Source organism: Salvelinus namaycush, chromosome 9, assembly GCF_016432855.1.
Source record: "Salvelinus namaycush isolate Seneca chromosome 9, SaNama_1.0, whole genome shotgun sequence".
Classification (NCBI taxonomy): domain Eukaryota; kingdom Metazoa; phylum Chordata; class Actinopteri; order Salmoniformes; family Salmonidae; genus Salvelinus; species Salvelinus namaycush.
The window spans coordinates 48,391,659-48,412,213 of NC_052315.1; the positions used below are offsets into that span (position 1 = coordinate 48,391,659).

A 20,555-nucleotide genomic window follows, 5' to 3' on the forward strand; every position below is an offset into this window, starting at 1 on the left:
ATGTTGTTCGCTTAGCTAGCTACATGCCAAATCGATAGGCTACCCTCACCCATCTGAAAATACATGCTCAATCAATGCTTTCTGGTCATTAAAAGCATGCGTTACTTGCTGTATAACTCTGATGATTGATGTGGAATAATGGGAAAGGTGTAGTTCTGACTATGCTCTTCGAGAGGTGATGACATTCCAACCAAATAGTTATAACATTTATTTAACAATCCCTTGAAAACGGCACATGGTTGCCAATGGTTTTAGCGGAGCTGGGGGTCTCCTTGCCCACCAGCAGCCGAATAGATTTGTATTTCATGTGTCCCTCTTCACCCACTTATCCTTTATGAATGTCTCTCTCACTTTCTCTTCTCCTCTATATACCCCACACTGCTACTTGTTCTTTCTCTCTGTGACTTCTCTGTTTTCATAAACTCCCCCCTACAATCTCTCATTCCCTCTCTGACACCTGTATCCTATGGAACCTCTTCCTATGGATAAAAAAATAGCTATATCTCTTTCCCTAGCTGCCTCTGTCGACACCTACTTATTACCCCTGCTATTGCTCTGCGGCCTGCCTTCCTCCTTACTAACGGACGAACTAGCAAACTAATATCGAGTACCTGATGAAGGATCGTGTGGGCTGGATGCTGGAGATGAGAGGGTCCTCGTTGTAGGTGAAGAGTACAGGAGCCTCTCGGACCACAAAGTCCACCCTCACATACACCGCCTGGAGGGACGGGGCCGACTGGGGAGGGGTTTTGCACATCACCATGGTAACTGACACACTGGAGAAAGAGACAAAATACACATCGGCATATTCGTAAGAGTACACACACAACACAATTCCTCACATTTGGATAATAACCCAAACCTGTTAAATACAGTGTATATTTGTCCGCATGTACACACACACAAGCATTTTTACTCGAAGCAGAAACATGATGTTACTCACCTCAGGATCTCACAGGTTGCGTTCCCAACAGTGACCTGTCTGGTGTTGCCACTGTCTAAGAAAGAGCCTCTGATGGTGAGCACGGTGCCTCCTGACTTAGGACCGAATGCAGGGAAGATCTCCCTGATTACTGGGTTCTGTGCGAGACGGGAGGGGAGTAGACACCACTTCAAACCCAACAACAACCACAATTACAGTTCATTTGCAAATCAGTCAGTGACTGCAAGTAATCAATCCGTCCATCCATCTGACACACTGTACCTACAGTGTCTATGACAGTGGGCACCAACTGTAGTCGTGGAGAGCTAGAGAGAGAACCAACGCCTGCATTTTTAACTCTCCAGGACCAGGGTTAATGACTGCTGTCTACTGAGTTCACATTGTGATTGTGAGTGGAGACCGCATTCAGTTCTTACCACAAAGGTGAATCCCTGTGTTTGGGACATCTCCTTGCCACTGTGGACCTTCACCACACTACTAGCCAGAGACGAGTTCACAGGAGACGCCGGAACACACACCAACCTACACACACAGAGACGTGTACACACACACACGATTCAATAAAACATGATTTATCCCGCAAGAGAGGCACAAGGACACCAACAACAAACATTGTGTGCTCACTCTTGTTGGGGTAAGCAAGCAGTTAACCTAATTTGATGATGACTTTACTACGCTGCAGAAAAGCACAAAGAGGCCATCTTTCGGGGGTTCAATCTTCTACACAATGAGTTGACTATCAGAGGGGGGGGATGTTTGGTAACATGGGCTTTTGAGTTAAACGCTGTTGTCTGGCATGGCCTCTTGGATTGGAAAGAGTGAAATTCTGTACGCAGCCATTCTCCCACCAATTTAACACTTAGTGAAGTCATGAGCAGAATGCAATGCAATGTGGGAATGCGCTCCGGCACTTGGAGTCCTCATTCTATGGTGCCATTTCCTTAACATTCTTCATTCAACTGTTTACCCTCACCCTTATCCCAACGCATGATTTAACAGTACACACACAAACACAACCCCACACCACCCACCCACTGACTCATCCACAAGCATGCATGCACTACCCCCCCCCCCCCCCCTCCCCGCCTACACACACACCCCAATCCCCGTCCGTCCTCCCTCACCTGTTGCTGTTGCTCTCTCGTTTCAGTAGTTTACAGGGTGCTCCGGCCACGTCCAGGCTGATGAGCGTGTGGTCAAACCTCTCCGTCTTGTTGAAGCCAAAGTTCCTCCCACACACCGTCACCTTGGTGCTCCCTCCCAGGGGGCCGTTGGCTGGGGAGATCTACACAAACACAATAACAACCCAAGGACAACCTTTAAACATCCTTCAAACAACCTCCAAACAATCAGATGACAAAGAAAGAGAAAACCCTCTACTTCTAGATCCAGGTGCTGGTTTTAGCAGAGACAACTGGTATCCAAAAACAAGTGTAAAAACCACACACTAGAAACGACAAGCGACCAGGCAGACAACCTTTAAACAACAATGGAGGAGTCGCTTACAAGCTCTCCAGTAAAGACATGACTAGCTTGTTCACAGCCAAATCCCACTGTGTCACTGTGTAATGTATCCAGGTTACTAGTGGGAGCTTTGTTTCCATACTTACCAAAAGGGTATATGGCATATAGTATACTGTACAATTAGCTACAGGTAACTGCCAAAATAATTTAAAAAATGTGAGTAAATGAGGGATACAAAGTATATTGAAAGTAGGTGCTTCCACACAGGTGTGGTTCCTGAGTTAATTAAGCAAGTAACATCCCATAATGCTTCGGGTCATGTCTAAAAACGCTGCGTAGGCCATTATTTTGGGCATTATTTTGGCTACCATGGCTATGCCCCCATAGGATGACAATGCGCCCATCCACAGGGTCACTGAATGGTTAGATTAGCATGAAAACGATGTGAACCATATGCCAAGGCTGTCTCAGTCACCAGATCTCAACCAAATTGAACACTTAGAGATTCCGAAGCGGTGCCTCAGACAGCGTTTTCTACCACCATCAACAATACACCAAATTATGGAATTTATTATTGAAGAATGGTGTTGCATCCCTCCAATAGAGTTCCAGACACTTGTAGAATCAATGCCAAGGTGCATTAAAGCTGTTCTGGCTCGTGGTGGCCCAACGCCCTATTAAGACACTTTATGTTGGTGTTTCCTTTATTTTGGCAGTTACCTGTATGGCCTCAGATGACACTAGTCACTAGCAGCTTGTCTTTGTTTATGTAGGCACTCTCACAATAAAGACCAAAACAACAACAATAGTCCCAGTGTTTTGGTCAGAGGGAGTGACATAGGGGGTGTTGTGAAATGTTGTGCTTGTGGACAACAAAGCTTTTTTTAACTTGAACTGGCTAGTTACCGTGGTGATGACGGGAGGGCAGGAGTCCTGGGTCCAGAGGGACGCTGGGTGACACTGGGCTGCCCTGGTGCAGCGGCCGTCACACCAGCCACATCCCATAAAACCTGGCGCCAGCAGGCAGGAACTACACATCCACTGTTGCTCACAGCCAGGACCAATCAGAGGGACCTTGGTGATCTGGGCGTACACACGACAGCCAGTCAGAATACAGACTAAGCAAAAACAAGTTTGTTTGGTACATATGAATGCTGTGGGTTTGATTCCTGCATTGGTCACATAACTATATGACACTTTGGATAAAAGCATCTGCTAAGCTAAAATACCATATCATTACTATTATAATATTATATAGTTATGCATTACTTCATTGTAAAAACATCATACTGTACAGTGCCTTCAGGAACTATTCATACCCTTGACTTATTCCACATTTTGTTGTGTTACAGCCTGAATTCAACAGTGATTAAGTCTTTTTTTCTCACCTATCCACACACTATACCACAATGACAAAGTGAAAACATTTGTAAAACCTTTGAAAAAAAGAGAATTCCACTTTCACATTATGGGGTATTGTACGTAGGCCATTGACAATAAAAAAATAAAAAACATTTCTCTGATCAATGTGGGCATACGGGGAAAACATTTATTTTCAACTGTTGGCTGAACTGTTGTAGAACATTGATGTCAAGCTTTCAGGACATTGTTTCCAACAATCTGTTGGCTCTGGTCAATGTTGAACACTGTGTCTTAGTGCCAGGGGGCTGGTGTTTCCATCAAACCAGTAATGTAAAGAATGTCTGTTATGAATATAAAGTATGTGTGTGTCGATACAGTGCGCGCGTGTGTGTGTGTGTCTTTGAGTGTATCATTACACACTGTGTGTCTTTGTGTGTGTGTGTGTTTCTTCATGTCTTCTGATACTCCCTCCCCTGTGTCTACTGTCTACCCACCTTATTTCCTGTCACCAACAATAGTGAGCCGTCCTGGCTGCGCTGGGGGGAGCCGTGGTGGCGCTGGGGGGACAGGAGAGCCACCTCGGGGGACACGGGGCGCGAGTCATCCAGACGGAAGTCCACATGGGGCGTGCTGCGTTTGGAACGGGAAACCACCACCTGGGGAAGACAGAGGCCAGGCCAGCTCAGTTAAACACAGAGTTATATCATTTAATAATGAAAAACACCCCTGTCTACCGGAGATGCCACACATACCTCAGTTATTAATAAAGCAATGTAATAATGTAGAAAGGCACTGTCGGTGCTGTACTTGGGCAGACTGCCTAAGCGCTTCTTCAGGTTGCGTAAGTCCATACAGTGTAGAAATACATTTTCGGGAAAAACTCTTTCAGTGTAAACTTAAACAGCTAAAACCAAATATAAAGTATGTAGAAAAGATAATGGACCTATATATTTTTGAAGGTCCAACGCAGCAGTTTTTATCTCAATATCAAATAATTTCTGGGTAACACTGAAGTACCTTACTGTGATTGTTTTCAATTAAAATGGTCAAAAATAAACAAACATAGCTTCTTAGCAAAGAGCAATTTTGAAAGCAAGAATTTTGATAGGACTGTCTGGGACTGGTCTGAGTGGGGAGGGGAAAACTGAAAACTAGCTGTTATTGGGAAAGGTTTGGAACTCTCTTTCTTATTGGTCAATTTACTAATTTACCACCTGGTGATGTCCCCAGGCAGGCTAAAACTCCATCCCACCAAAACAGGCAGACATTTCAGGTGGACTTTTTAAACAGCTCTTTTTTTTTAACGATTTCACAGTATTATTCCAACCTCATAGTGTGGAAATATATAAAAAACACTGCAAAATCTAGTTTTTGACTGCACTGGGCCTTTAAATAATATAATCTTTGATAACTAACAGGCACCAAAATAAAAGCTAGACAGTCAGGGAACATTGACAATTACCAAAACAATGAATTTAGCAGTATAGATTTTGTTATTATGTTTGAGCAAAATAACACAGCATTAGCCATGGCAAAATGCATAGAGTTACTGGAAATTAGCTTTAAAAGTTTAAAAGTGGAAAAAATTGATCTCAGCTCCATGGGAGAATAAATAGAATCACAGGAAATGTGCTTTAAAAGGGCAACATTTTCTCTCAGCAGCACGGCAGAATGTGTAGAATTGCAGGAAATTAGCTTTCAAACTGCAAACATTTCACTCAGCTCCATGGAGAAATTAGTAAAAATGCAGGAAATTGGCTTAAAAATTCGAAAATGTCTCTACACCACCAAGATAACAGCCTCTAAAATGTTATCTGAAATTCAGCCAGGCCGCCAGGCCGACCGCGCCCCTACCACAGACCCTACCACGGCCCCTTCCAAGCCTTTTTGATCCAGAAAAAAAACTTGACATGAACTTGGGCATGGAGATTTCGTAGGACTGTTCAGTGCTGAGTCAATCTTCTGCTGTTTCTACTAATCGGGTGGCGTACAAGATTGAAGGTTGCAATAGAATAGAATACGGTAACAAAGAGGTAACGTCATGGAATCTTGTGGTGCAGACCAGGTTATCTAGTTGTGAGGGCCTATTAACACAGTAACACTGAACTATATTTCACTTCACATGCAAAGTGTGTGTTTTTTTCCATTGGCATTGTATGGGCCCGGCGAGCCACTCCCACTACTGTGTGGAGGGTAATAATGCTGCTATATTGAGAGTGAGATGACAGATTGGCAGATTAGCGCTTCACCACCATGGAGATGGAGGGAGCTACAGTGAGACGGAGGGACAAAAGACATTGCCCGAAGGCAAGAGAGCAGCAAGAGCGCATCTTGTACCTGGACATGTCGTGAGGTGTTTCAGAAGTCTTATTCACACACACACACGCACATGCACACGCACGCACGCCGACGTAGGCACGCCTTCATACACACACACACACACACGCCCGTATGCACACACACACACACATACACACACATAAACGCATGCACGGACATACACACTCCTACACACAGATGCAGTGCAGCGCACACCTGGAGTGACATCATCGGTGGTTACGCTGCAATTACAGGCTTGGAGCTCAGAACTGGTTGGGTTGGAGTGAAACATAACAGTGGGCTGTAATAGAGTGTGGTTATGTCCTGGTTGACATAGGAACACTTTGGTTATATCATCCACTGTATCACCCGCCCACCCCTCCTCTCCTTCTATCTCCAGCTTATCTCTTGATTGACTATGGCCCTCCGCCAGGTGTGTGACTGCAAGGTGTGCACGTGCGTGTCAGCTTTGCTCACTTTAAATGACCGTTGCATTTCAGTAAAGATTATGAGGAGGGGCTGCTACCCTCTTAGTCTTAAGTCATGTCAGATAGTCAGATGTGGACACTAACGCCTGTTTTCAAGGTCCTTTGTTGACAAGGCACCTTGGAGCATTGAAACGCTGCAGCTGAAAACCAATGTCTTCTTTGTGAGAGACTTCAGCCAGTCAATGAATGGCATGTCTCCTTTCTCACAGGGAACACTATTTCCTGCTCCACTCTTCAGCTACAACCAAAGACTGAATGGCCTAGTCTCTTTCTCCAGAGGTAATAGTGGTGTGAATTACAGCTTATTGTATTAGACAGGGGAATTTAGCCTATAAACACAGCCACTGTGCTATTTTCACAGTGATATTGAACCATAGGGAGAGATTTCCTGAGCCAGAATGGAGAGACCACGGGCACACAGCACAACACAGCACAGCGTTCTCTTTCTTTCTCCTATCCTCTCTCTTTTGTTCTCTCCATTGGTGCTAAGAGCATTTTTCCTTGGGAACAAAGGGTAAACAGAAAGAAAGGCAGTTGACAGAGGCCTTTCCTAGGATTCTAATAAGAATCGTTCAACCTTACAACCTCTCTCCCTCCCTCTTTTTTCTACACTCGGACCCATATTTCTCTCTCGTACTACAACTCTTCCATTCTACCAATCTTTCCCTACCTTCACCTCGTCTCTTAAAGTCCCCCCCCCCCCCCCCCATGAGGTCCACTGCATCCCTCTCTCAGGACAGCTGGTCTCCTGCTCTCTCCTTCCCAGACCCCCATCCCGAGACAATGAGGTTAGAAATTTCACCAACAACAAAAAAAAGAGTGAGAAAAAAAACATGCCAACAGCTGCGGGGACTCGGTGGAGAGAGAGAGAGAAATGCTGTGCGAGGGAACGTGTCATCGAAGCTCGGCGCTTGCCATTAACGGGCAGTTCGGCTCATAACCCTGCTTCCGCGCAGCTGTCGTCGCCTTTTCGCCCATTCCCATCCTTCTTCCGTGACTTTTTTAAACACAGTTTTTCTGAAAGTACTCATAAAACATCAGAGAGAGTTTGAGGCCAAACAGAGCTTCCTTTACAGGGGCATGCAAGACAGAGCAACACTCAAAAGCTCTTATCCGCCAGTGTTCCACTTCCACCTGACCTGACTCAACCTAGCCTGGTCCAAGATCGGTTATGCATTATGCATGTAAATGGGCAGGATGTTGGCTGATCTGGGACCAGGCTAGACTGAGCCATCTCCTGAGTAAATCCTGTCTCTATAGGAGACAGTGAGACCGCTGCTGAGGGCCTACAAACACAAATGGGAAGCGGAAAGTGAAATCCACCAATGGCTGTACTTAATAGTCAAAACCAGACGTGGTTTGTTTGCTCAGATGGTACATACGACGGAACGCAGCAGGAGGGTTTGTGGAAGCATGGCGAGGCAAGGTCAGGGGTCATGTGTTGAGCAAATAGGAAGGAAGCCGCCCTCCTCCCAGCTGTGGTGTTTCCTAACCTGCCCCTGTACTGGCTGCCACCTGTGTGTCGGCCCCTTGTGTTCCCAAAATGTCAGGTTTCACTGGTCACGTACCAACATCCTGCCCCATTTACATGCACAATAAGAAAGGGAGACTGTGCTGCCTGGCCACGGCACCAACAGGCAGTTTTGCAGGTTTGAGCCTTCTGTATACACTCAGGAGCTCAATTGACTTTTTGTTTATGAATAATTCAAAGTTAGCTTTGGGTTCTTCCCCTTCCTTTTTCTTGGGTAAGCAGGTTACAGCACCAACTCTTTGCTGTTCATGGACATTTTTGGACTAAAAGGGCTCATTCATGCTGCCTCCTTTCCATTGAGTGAGTGTGTGATTTCACACTCTCACTGCTTTCACTCTCGTAAGGCTGTTTAAGTAAAGTGTTACAGTTCCCCTCTCTTTGCCAGTACTCCCTCTTGCCCCCTGTCCCCCTACCTGTATGAGGCGTCCGTCTGCGGTGCCCAGGCTGGCCACGGTCTGCTCCTGTGCGGTCGCCACGGCAATGGAGGTGAGCAGGACGTTGCTGAACTGACCGCTGAAGTAGTCTAGTCTGGCCATGGTACTGGTCACCTCCAGACGGTAGCCCTCCTCATGCTTCCCACAGCCAAACGAGTCGTCTGACGAACTCTACACGGGGAGGAAAACACATACAACATAAGATACGTGGATCACATACGGTTGCATGAAATATGTCATGTACAGCCAGTGGTTTTTAACTAGTTACATTCAGAGTGTCTCAACTGATGAGCCACAGCACTTCCCAAGACCCCTAACCTCCCCCCCATGCCCCTGTCAGATGAGGGTAAATGGGAGGGAGAGGGATGGAGAGCAGGGCTCCCTAAGCCTCCTCATCTGCTCTTTCATCGGACCCTGCTCGTAATGGAGAGTTGTGGCTGGCACAGTGTGTGTGTGTTTGTGTGCGTGGCAGGAATTCATGGGAAACACATTGGGAATGCGTGCCGGTGCGGCTGCCATGACGTTACACACGCTCACTGCTCTCTCTCTCTCTCTCCTTTTGCTTTCCCCCTCCCTATTTGTCTCCCTCTCTCTAGCTCGCCCCAAAAGGCATGCAAGAGTCTTCTCCATTAGTAATAGAGTAAAAGTCTACTCTGTAAGTGTGTTTGCGCCTGGCCTGTTTTCACTAGGCCACAATCCAGAACCACTGTCTGGCAAAGGCAACCCTGTGCAGGTTTTCACTTGGCCACCCTACTCTCTGCTTTGAAAGTAACCTAAGTCGTCATCATTAAACCATTAGAAGAGGTCACCAGTCATTAAAGTGGAGAAAGCTTGGGGTAGGGCGAGGGGGGGTGGTGTGGTCAAGCTAGACAAGCTCTCAGGTCAAGGACCCCCCCCCCCCCCCCCGTCGGTCATCAATAGTTTATGAAACCCGAGGCTGGCAGGCGGGGGCCGTGACTAAACAGGCGGGGCCAGCTACAGAGTTTAGGGTGCTAGCTACAGACTACAGAGGCAGAGGGTTACTGATTAAGAGATCCAGGCTGGGGCCCCTAACACCAACTCCACTTGGCCCGGCCTGGCAGCATCTACTGTTTCACTGTACGCTCCAAAGGGCCCAGACACAACACTCAGTAAGGAACACAACACTGGCCCAAAACCCATATGGGAGGAGAGGGAGAGGAAGAGAGAGAGAATGAGAGAGAGAGAGAGAGAGAGAGAGAGAGAGAGAGAGAGAGAGAGAGAGAGAGAGAAAGAGAGAGAGAGAGAGAGAAAGAGAGAGAAAGAGAGAGAGAGAGTAGTGTATACAGTGATGCAGGTCAAGTGGGTCATTTATTTTCAAATGATCTTAAAACCCAGTTGGAATTAGTATCAACTCACTCACCACACTGACTGATGGTACCTGTGCATCAGCGAGGGATAGCCAACTAACTAAGCACCCAAAGAGAGACTCTCTGTAAATGAAGTACTACATATGAGGACTATGTCAGGGTGACTTGCTTGCGATGTGTAACACTGAAATGTCTGGGGTAAACCTCAAAGGCGAGCTTTGAAGCTGAGGAGAACAATGGGAGAGTAATAAATCAAGCGAGCAGCTTGTCTCCAGCAGTCATTACAGACAAAGTAGAGTAGGCCATTACAGGCGAGTTTAGCTCCAAGGTGAAAAGACAGTCCTGGCTGGTAGACAAACAAACAACAGTACAGCTTCAAAGCTACGGTATACCTGAATCCATCATAAGCCAAACCAGGTTGGACTGGCTACAACTAGCTCCAAGGCTATAGCAAGGACAGAATAGATAGAGAGACAACTACAGAGGGAAATCCAGGGTAAAAAAAAAAGACAATCCTCAAGGCTCAGGCTGGCTAACATCTCTGGATGTACATAATGCCAAAAGCCACAGCTGTACTGCAGAGGGCCAGCGGTGCTGAGCTGTCAGGCCGGAGTTGATTCACTCTACAAGAACCTCATCTTTCTTTCAGAAGAGAAGAATAATATCTGACGTCTGAGAAGGAGAGGACTGACTACCTAGAGTGAAAATAGATCAGGTGGGTAAGGTATAATGTGCGTGTGTGTGTGAGGGGGGGGGGGGCAGATGACGGATGGACCGTCTTTCATGTGTCTACAGTGTGTGTGTGTGTGTGTGTGTGTGTGTGTTTACTTTTGCCCGGAATTTCCAGGCCAACAACTTTGATCCATCATAACTCCCGCTGTCCGCACCTCTAGATACGAGTCTCACGCAAGTAAACCACATGAGATACAGTCCATGGGAAGTGGTCCGAAGTCTGGGACCTCTCTCTCTCTCTCTTACTACTCCCAGAGATTGAGATGTCATCAAGCCAGGATACTACGGAGATCACCACAGAACCGCTCCGAAAACAGGACCAGGGGAGATTATTTTGATAGCAAACAAACAGGGTCCTATGGAGTGTTTGTAAAAGCAACGCTGAGCGGTAGGAGGGAGAGACGAAGAAAGAGAAAGGGTTCCGGAGCATTCCACGGAACTCTGTGAAGGTAACGCTGAGGATCAAGGGGACGTAATTGGACAGTGGAAGGGTGTTTTGACAAGTTGTGTTTGAAGCCCCATTGCTATTATCCGAGAGACCTAGGGATTTTCTTTGGCACACAGTAAGACAGTCTTGAAGAATAGTCACGCTCTTGTCATGGCAAACGATTTCCTTAGCGAGGTTAACTATGTTCTCTACTCTCTCTCTCTAACTCTCAATTTTTTGTTGTTGCTCTGATTTGAAATTGAAAGAGACATTTTAAGGCAAAGAAAGGTGAACTCCCAACTGGTTTTTGGTCTCCAAACCTTTCCCAAGTTTGAGGAAGATGTTTTTGTCCAGTAAAACAGAAGCCGGGGGGATATGTGAGACACTGTACACCTTTTTCCCCGACACCGGCCATTGTCTGCAACACAACGGCCAGGCGATAGGGTTACTATGGCAGCAGCGGCTCAGTGTTTAGCTGCTCCGCGGGGCCCGCTAGCGACCCATGTGAGTGTGTGTGTGTCTACATGAGTGTGTATGTGTGTGTGAGGCCTGCCAGAGTCAAGAGGGGTGTGTAATCCGCGTGCTGGGTACAGACAAGGTGCAGAGAGAGGTCTAATGTCCTTTTCATACTCCTACTCTGACCCTCGGGCCAGGCTCCCTTAGAGTAGACACACCAGTGGCTCTAGCGACACACAAAACCACTGGGCTTGGGCTGTGTTACTATTTATTATTTTATTTATAATTATTTATTTTTGTATCCCCTTTTTCGTCATATCCAATTGGTAGTTACAGTCTTGTCTCACCGCCGCAACTCCCGTAGGTACTCGGGAAAGGCGAAGGTCGAGAGCCGATCGTCCTCTGAAACACAACCCCGCCAAGCCGCACTGCTTCTTGACACAATGCACGCTTAACCCGGAAGCACTAATGTGTCGGAGGAAACACCGTACACCTGTCGACCGTGTCAGCGATGGGACAAGGACATCCTGGCCGGGCAAACCCTCCCCTAACCCGGAAGACGCTGGGTCAATTGTGCGTCGCCTCATGGGTCTCCCTAACGCGGCCGGCTGCGACATAGCCCGGTATCGAACCAGGATCTGTAGTAATGCAGCAAGTACATCGATGCAGTGCCTCAGACCGCTGCGCCACTCGGGAGGCCCGGGGCTGTGTTACTATTAATAGTAGACACACACCTACACACTCACTTCACTCAGTCATTAAAATACACTGGGGGCTACTGCTTAGAGTAGACAGAGACATATATATATATATACATACACACACACACACACACACACACACACACACACACACACACACACACACACACACACACACACACACACACACACACACACACACACACACACACACACACACACACACACACACACACACACACACACACACACACACTTTGTTATTGCTGATGTCTTGAGTGGGGCAGCAAAGCTCTCCACAAAGTCAGCTGGTCTTTTAGTAGAATAACACAACTCTGCCCCCTGACAGCTTGCACTGACTGTTGTTTGTGTGTGTACTTATTAATGAGCAAGTGTGGTTGGGTTGTAATGGGGTGTGTGTATATGTATGTTTTGTAGAGTCTGGAAGGGGTGTTGATGGGTTGTGTGTGAGTAATTACGCATGTACGTATACGAGTGTTTGTTTGTGTGTGGAGGCCCCCCACACAATATACGTAGCTTGCGTATATTATATGTGTATGCATGGTTCATTAATGTGTACATGTGTGTGTGCATGTGTTGTTAGGGGGGTAGGGACACATAATTATGTTCTGAGAGTCCCACGGGTGACACTTGGGCTAAGGGAAGGCACGTGTGTGTGTTTGTGTATGTGTGTATGGGTATGTGTGTGTGTGTGTGTCAGGGGAATTAGAGAAGCTGACAATAATGTTGGATTAGACCCTGGCGCTCCGAGGGCAGCTGGTCTGGGGCGATGCGTGCCCTCCGGATGCCAGGCAGAGTTAGGGGTTAGTGTGTGAGTGTGTGTGTATGGTTTAGGTATGGTGACCCAGGGTGGCATGGGTGCATTGAGCACGGACAGAGAACAGCTTCACACATCATATAAACAGACGCCAGAGGAACTCAGTCAGGCTGAATAATATTCATTTCTGTTTTGGAGTGTTAAACCCACCCCTCGTTGGGAACGAGCGTTTCAGTTCATTGAGGGAGAAAAGTACAGGGTCTAAAAGCCCCTGTTGGTGATGGGGCCCACTCTAAACTTCTCTCTAACCCTCCTCTCCCTTTACCCTGTATTCCCATTGTTTCTTCTTCCCCTCTCGCTCCCTGTCCACACTCTTCTCCACCTGTCCCTTCTCTCTCTCCTCTCTCTCCTCTCATTCCTCTCACTCACTCACTCACTCACTCACTCACTCACTCACTCACTCACTCACTCACTCACTCACTCACTCACTCACTCACTCACTCACTCACTCACTCACTCACTCACTCACTCACTCACTCACTCACTCACTCACTCACTCACTCACTCACTCACTCACTCACTCACTCACTCACCCTTCTCTCTTTCCTTCTCTCTCTTTCGCTTCCTCTCTCTATCTCTCTGTCACCGAGGCACAACTTGGTGTCCGTGGCTCATTTGAATAGTCAAATGATCTGTCAACGCAGACCGGGGGGCTGTGGGGGCCTTTGTGAATCCTGCTGGGGAACAATGCAGCTACCCTTGGGTACCACACTCTATATAGTCACACACACACACACACACACTGGCTGAATGAATGATGAGTGAATGATGACCCAGCACCTCTCTCTCGCTCTCCCTAAGCTGCAGAATGCAGTTACTAATAATTTGCTCCTTAAGCTTGGTCTCGTGTAGCAAGAGGAGTGCAGTGTCGAGATGTAGAGAGTTTGGGCCAAAGATATTATTTGTGGTCGTACTGTGATGAACTTCTATCCTCAGAGCTCTTCTTCCAGCACGTAGCGGCGCTCCGTCATCTAAACAATGACTGATATCTGGCGATGGGAGGGAAACAGGGAACATCATGGACCTATAGAACATTCTTCACTAGCCCAAGACTTTCTCTTTTCTGTGACCGATAGTCCAGCCAGTCCATACAGCATATTTACTGTTACATGGCAGGCAGCCGCCAGCCTAGCATGTTAATTCAATTAGACCAAACAGACCAATGCAAATTGAGGATAATTTAGTGTTGGGGCAGCGGGACGTGCGGAGTTAGAGCCCATCATTTACCCGCCATGCATTATTAGCATTAGCGCTTATCCACTCGTATTCATTACCAACCACCGACAGACAGAAGGGGCTTCGAGGGGGAATCCTTTCCACCATGAACCACCCCCCTGTCTCCTACTACTGCATTACAGTAATGGACTCTGGTATAAGGAAAAGGAACTGCCCAGAGCAGAGTGCACTGGAGAGGAGTTGTCAATGGCCAATGCTCCCTGATGAGTAATAAGGAAACGTATCCAACTTGGAATAGGGAACATGCACGATTCCAAAGGAGCGTAACTGCTTTTCAAAGATCCAAGATCCAAACTGACATGCTTTAAAGCGCTTTCCTGCCAAACTCATTGAAATGGAATTCCTGGTTCTCAGTCAGTAGTAGTCTGGACTAATCAATTCCACCCGGCCAGCGAGCAGCAAAACATTTAGCAGAGCCTTTTTACTGACGGACTTCACGGTGAGTGAAGTTACAAGTCTGAAAGCCTGCTCCTTCCTTCAGGTCATCCCGCTACCACTTGCATGGTGTGTTTAGGGCTCTCAGTGTGTGCGTGTGTCTGTCTGTCTGGTCTCTCTCACTCACTCTTTTTATTTTTTGGAGGACCAACGCAGAGCAAAGGGAGAAGGATTTACACTGAACCATTCAGACCTTAGCTAACTGTACATGAGACAAGGTGGGGAAACACAGAAGGACCACAGCACCAGTAGCAGTAGGGACTTTAAGATGAACCAGATAACCAAGAGTTGTAAACAGGGTCAGGAAACTATACACTGTATCTTGGCTCTGGGTCTGACAGCAGGGCCTGGGGAGCACTGGGGCACTGGGGAGCATCAATATTCTGTGTGTATGCCTAATTTATTTATCTTAAAGGCCCAGTGGGCTCAAAAACATGTTTTTCCACACTATGGGGTTGGAATAATACTGTGAAATTATAAAAATTATGAAAATGGCCTTTTAGTGTAAGAGCTGTTTGAAAAGAATGCCTGACATTTCAGGCTGTTTTGGTGGGATGGAGTTTGGCCTTCCATGGTGACATCACCATGCAATACATTAGCTAATAGACCAATAAGAATGAGTTTGAAACCTCTCTGCTAATAACAGCCAATAAATGTTTTTTCTGCTCCCCACTCAGACCACTCCCAGACAGTCCTAACAAAATTCTTGCTTGAGAAATTGCTCTTAGATAAGAAGCTATTTTTGTTTATAATTTTACCATTTTAATTGAAAACAATCACAGTAAGGTACTTAGTTGTTACCCAGAAATGATTTGATATTGAGATAAAAAAAACATCTGCATTGGACCTTTAAAGTATTATTTTTTCCCCAGCATTGGTTATCTTATCTTAAGTATGGGATGTGCATATCACCTTTGCTTTCTTAATTGACACAGGATCTGAACATAGCTACTTCTTCCCTTCTTTCGTCTGTCGTACTGCCAGATGGTGAAATGTGATTCATCACTCCATAGAACGCGTTTCCACTGCTCCAGCGTCCAGTTGTGGCGAGCTTTGCACCACTCTAGCATACACTTGGCATTGTGCATGGTGACCTTAAGCTTGTGTGTGGCTGCTTGACCATGGAAACCCCTTTCATGAAACTCCAGATGAATAGTTCTTGTGCTGACGTTGCTTCCTGAGGCAGTTTGGAACTCGGTAGTGAGTGTTGCAACCGAGGACAGACGATTTTTATGCGCTACGTGCTTCAGCACTCGGCGGTCCCCTTCTGTGAGCTTGTGTGGCCTACCACATTGCGGCTGAGCCAGTGTTACTCCTAGATGTTTCCACTTCACAATAACAGCACTTACGGTTGACTGGGGCAGCTCTAGCAGGGCAGAAATTGGACAAACTGACTTGTTGGAAAGGTGACATCCAATGACAGTGCCACTTTGAAAGTCACTGAGCTCTTCAGTAAGACTGCCAATGTTTGTCTATGGAGATTGCATGGTTGTGTGCTCGATTTTATACACCTGTCAGCAACGGGTGTGGCTGAAATAGCCCGAATCCACTCATTTGAAGGGGTGTCCACATACTTTTGTATATATAGTGTACTTTTGCTTTAACGAGAACGCAGGTTTAAAAATCAACACAAACTTGGAGAGAACAAACACAACCTTATCATACGTATGCTATTCCGATTTATTTCATGACAACTTGCAGGTGGTGGTGGCTTTTAGTATTTTCTTTTGTAACTATTTCTGCACCAGCTGAATACTATAATGTCTGTAAAACAAAAAACACACAACAAAAGGCAAACTAACAATGGGCAAAGCCCCAGTTCAGAGAAATGGGCGGCAGTGCAACAATGCATCATTGTACTGCCTTTTCACACTCATAAACTCCTGGAAGTTGGCATCTCCACACACACACACACACACACACACACACACACACACACACACACACACACACACACACACACACACACACACACACACACACACACACACACACACACACACACACACACACACACACACACACACACACACACAGATTATGTGAGAATAATTCATGATGATCTAAATACTGTACATCTGGTTGGTTTCTCAAGGGCACAGATCCAGGAACACTGTTAATGCTGATCTAGGATCAGTTTAGCCTTGAATCATAATGAATAAGGGGGGACGTGATCCTAAATCAGCACTCCTCTGGGACACTTTGTGAATACCGGCCCAGTACTGTTAATGCTGATCTAGGATCAGTTTAGCCTTGAATCATAATGAATAAGGGGGGACGTGATCCTAAATCAGCACTCCTCTGGGACACTTCGTGAATACCGGCCCAGTACTGTTAATGCTGATCTAGGATCAGTTTAGCCTTGAATCATAATGAATAAGGGGGGACGTGATCCTAAATCAGCACTCCTCTGGGACACTTTGTGAATACCGGCCCAGTACTGTTAATGCCAGAGAAGAAATCTTCAAACAGGATAGGTTTTTGTATTTGACTGTAAATGTATTATAGCAACATATAAACAGGAAGTTGTGTGTAATGCATCACCTACCTTCTTACTCTTCTTCTGAAACATGACTGAACATTGTCACGGTAACCGTATGACGACTGCCAAAACAACCTCAAGGGATGATTGCTGGAGTCTATTGTAGGATACATCAAACCAGTAATTGCTGGTTGTTTTATTTTTTATTTAACCTTTATTTAACTAGGCAAGTCTTTTAAGAACAAATTCTTATTTACAACGACGGTCTACCCCGGCCAAACCCTAACCCGGGAGCCCAACTTTAAAAACAAAATCTTTCTCTTTTGACACAATCCCTGATGCACAAAGACAAAGTTTTCTTGGAAGTGAATTGGGATAGTCCATTAGATGCATGGCCAAATACTGGGCTTTCTGACCGTAAAATACACCATTCAATTCCAAGAAAAACAGTTCATGCTCACTCAGGTGTGAGCATGCCCTCCCTTCCTTTTCCTCCTTTGACAGCAATATGATTCATCCAGAGATCACCAATCCCCAGTGGGGTGGATAACATCAAAGCCTCCTGCCCCAATCTGAATGGTGTCCTGGGGATTTGGCTAGATAGCCTAGGTCTCTGTTTGTTGGTGCATTGTATGGGAGCGCGACAGGGTGATAAAACCCACACAAGCGTTGAGAGGATAGGGATTGAGAGGTTGGAGTAGGAGGGTGGGGGGTGTCTTTCTATTCTATCCCCTCCATACTTGAGTAGACATTCAGACACAATCTCTTGGCTCCATTGTGTGTGGCTTAGTATAGCTGAATGGAATGACTGGGGGTTTAGCATCAGCTGATGCCAGAGTCAGAGCATGCTTTGGCCCGGAAGGACATTAAATCCCCTTCCATTTCAGCAAGTTATCTTAACCAAGGTTTAGATGTACTCAAGGTTCATCTGAACCTAACCCTGAAACATAAAATCTCTCACATTCTGTCAATGTATCATCAGTTCACTGTTGACCGGCGCATGGACACTTCTGTCCATGTATCCGCTGCATGGTGGACTGGCTCAAGGCCTGCTTTTGTCCATATGGCTAATGGCAGGACCAACTATACGGACATATGGGTGACACTTTATATTAAGGGTCCATAATAAACCTTTTATAAGGCATTTATAATGCATTTACAAACAGTTTGCTCACCATTTATTATTCCTTATTCCCATATTTGTAAATGTTAGTAAGCTATTTATTTACAACAGGTATAAATATTTTAGTGATGGGGGAAAAAAACAATACGGTTACATATTGCAATATTATTTTGGATGATGTCACAGTGCCTTCAGAAAGTATTCACACCCCTTGACTTTTTGTTGTGGTACAGTCTGCATTTAAAATGTATTAAATTGAGATTTTGTGTCACTGGCCAACACACAAATCCCATAAAGTGGAATTATGTTTTTAGAAATGTTTACAAATGAATAAAAAATGTAAAGCTGAAATGTCTTGAGTCAATAAGTGTCACGACTTCCGCCGAAGTTGGTCCCTCTCCTTGTTCGGGCGGCGTTCGGAGGTCGAAGTCGTCGACCTTCTAGCCATCGCTGATCCTCTTTTCCTTTTCCTTTGGTTTTGTCTTGTCTTCCATCACACCTGGTTCCAATCCCATCAATTACATGTTGTGTATTTAACCCTCTGTTCCCCCTCATTGTCCTTGTCGGTGATTGTTTGCTTGTAAGCTATGTGCAAGATATGTTCTGGTGTGTGACGGGTTTTGTACCCACTTGTATTATTTTTTATATTTTGGTTTTCAGAGTTTTTGAGCACTTATTAAACTGCTCTGTTTTATACCAAGTTCAATCTCCTGCGCCTGACTTCCCTGCCACCAGGGGGGTCACATAATATGTTGAATGGACAATCTGTGCAATAATACCGTTTAACATATACAGTTATCTGTATGGTCCCTCAGTCGAGCAGTGAATTTCAAACACAGATTCAACCACAAAGACCAGGGAGGTTTTCCAATGCCTAGCAAAGAAGGGCACCTATAGGTAGATGGCTAAAAATGTTAAAAGCAGACATTGAATATCCCTTTGAGTCTAGTGAAGTTATTAATTACCCTTTGGATGGTGTATCAATACACCTAGTCGCTACAAAGATAGAGGGGTCCTTTCTAACTCAGTTGCTGGAGAGGAAGGAAACCATTTAGGGATTTCATCATGAGGCCACTGCTGACTTTAAAATAGTTACAGATCGTCTTTAATATCTATGATTGAGGATAGATCAACAACATTGTAGTTACTCCACAATACTAACCTGAATGACAGAGTGAAAAGAAGGAAGCCTTTACAGAATAATAAAAAAAAAAAACATGCATATTGTTTGCAATAAGGCACTAAAGTAAAACTGCAAAGAATGTGGCAAATAAATTAACTTTATGTCCTGAATACAAAGAGTTATGATTGGGGAAAATCCAACACAACACATTACTGAGTACCACTCCTCATATTTTCAAGCATAGTGGTGGCTGCATCATGTTATGGGTATGCTTGCCATCGGCAAGGACTAGGGACTTTTTTTTTAAATAAAAATAAACTGAATAGAGCTAAGTACAGGAAAAATCCTAGAGGAAAACCTGGTTCAGTTTGCTTTCCAACAGACACTAGGAGACAAATTCAACTTTCAGCAGGACAATAACCTAAAACACAAGTGTCAGCTCTGATCTGTTTCACCTGTCCTTGTGCTTGTCTCCACCCCCTCCAGGTGTTGCCCATCTTCCCCACTTATCCTCTGGGTATTTATACCTGTGTTTTCTGTCTGTCGGTGCCAGTTCGTCTTGTTTGTCAAGCTTACCAGGGTTTGTCATGTCAGCTCTTTTCCCAGTCTCTCTTTTTCTCATCCTCCTGGTTTTTGACCCTTGCCTGTCCTGACCCTGTACCCGCCCATCTGACCACTCTGCCTGACCCTGAGCCTGCCTGCCGTCCTGTACCTTTGCTCCACCTCTGGATTACTGAACTCTGCCTGTCCCTGACCCTGAGCCTGCCTGCCGTCCTGTACCTTTGCTCCACCTCTGGATTACTGAACTCTGCCTGTCCCTGACCCTGAGCCTGCCTGCCGTCCTGTACCTTAGCTCCTACTCTGGATTATCGACCCCTGCCTGCCTTGACCTGACGTTTGCCTGCCCCTGTTGTTACATTAAAACATTGTTACTTCACATGGTCTGCACTTGAGTCTTACCTTGATTCCTGATAAAGGCCAGATCTACACTGGAGTTGCTTACCACAACGACATTGAATGTTCTTTGTGGTAAGAGGCCTACTTACAGTTTTGACTTAAATCGGCTTGAAAATAAATGGCAAGACTTGAAAACGTCTGTCTAGCAATGATCAACAACCAACTTGACAGAGCTT

The 20,555-nt window shown here is 45.7% G+C and overlaps 1 protein-coding gene across 1 annotated transcript in view; it reads right to left on the reverse strand.

Moving 5' to 3' along the window:
* The window catches only part of met (MET proto-oncogene, receptor tyrosine kinase), an 84,647-nt gene that overhangs the window by 48,529 nt on the left and 15,563 nt on the right, over positions 1–20,555 (reverse strand). Inside the window, exons 3-9 of the mRNA XM_039001589.1 lie at positions 8,521–8,712; positions 4,264–4,425; positions 3,314–3,490; positions 2,068–2,228; positions 1,360–1,465; positions 944–1,080; positions 612–776 (exon numbers count right to left, since the gene is read on the reverse strand). Coding sequence (XP_038857517.1) covers positions 612–776; positions 944–1,080; positions 1,360–1,465; positions 2,068–2,228; positions 3,314–3,490; positions 4,264–4,425; positions 8,521–8,712 — 1,100 coding nt within the window. The remainder of the gene's footprint in view (positions 1–611; positions 777–943; positions 1,081–1,359; positions 1,466–2,067; positions 2,229–3,313; positions 3,491–4,263; positions 4,426–8,520; positions 8,713–20,555) is intronic.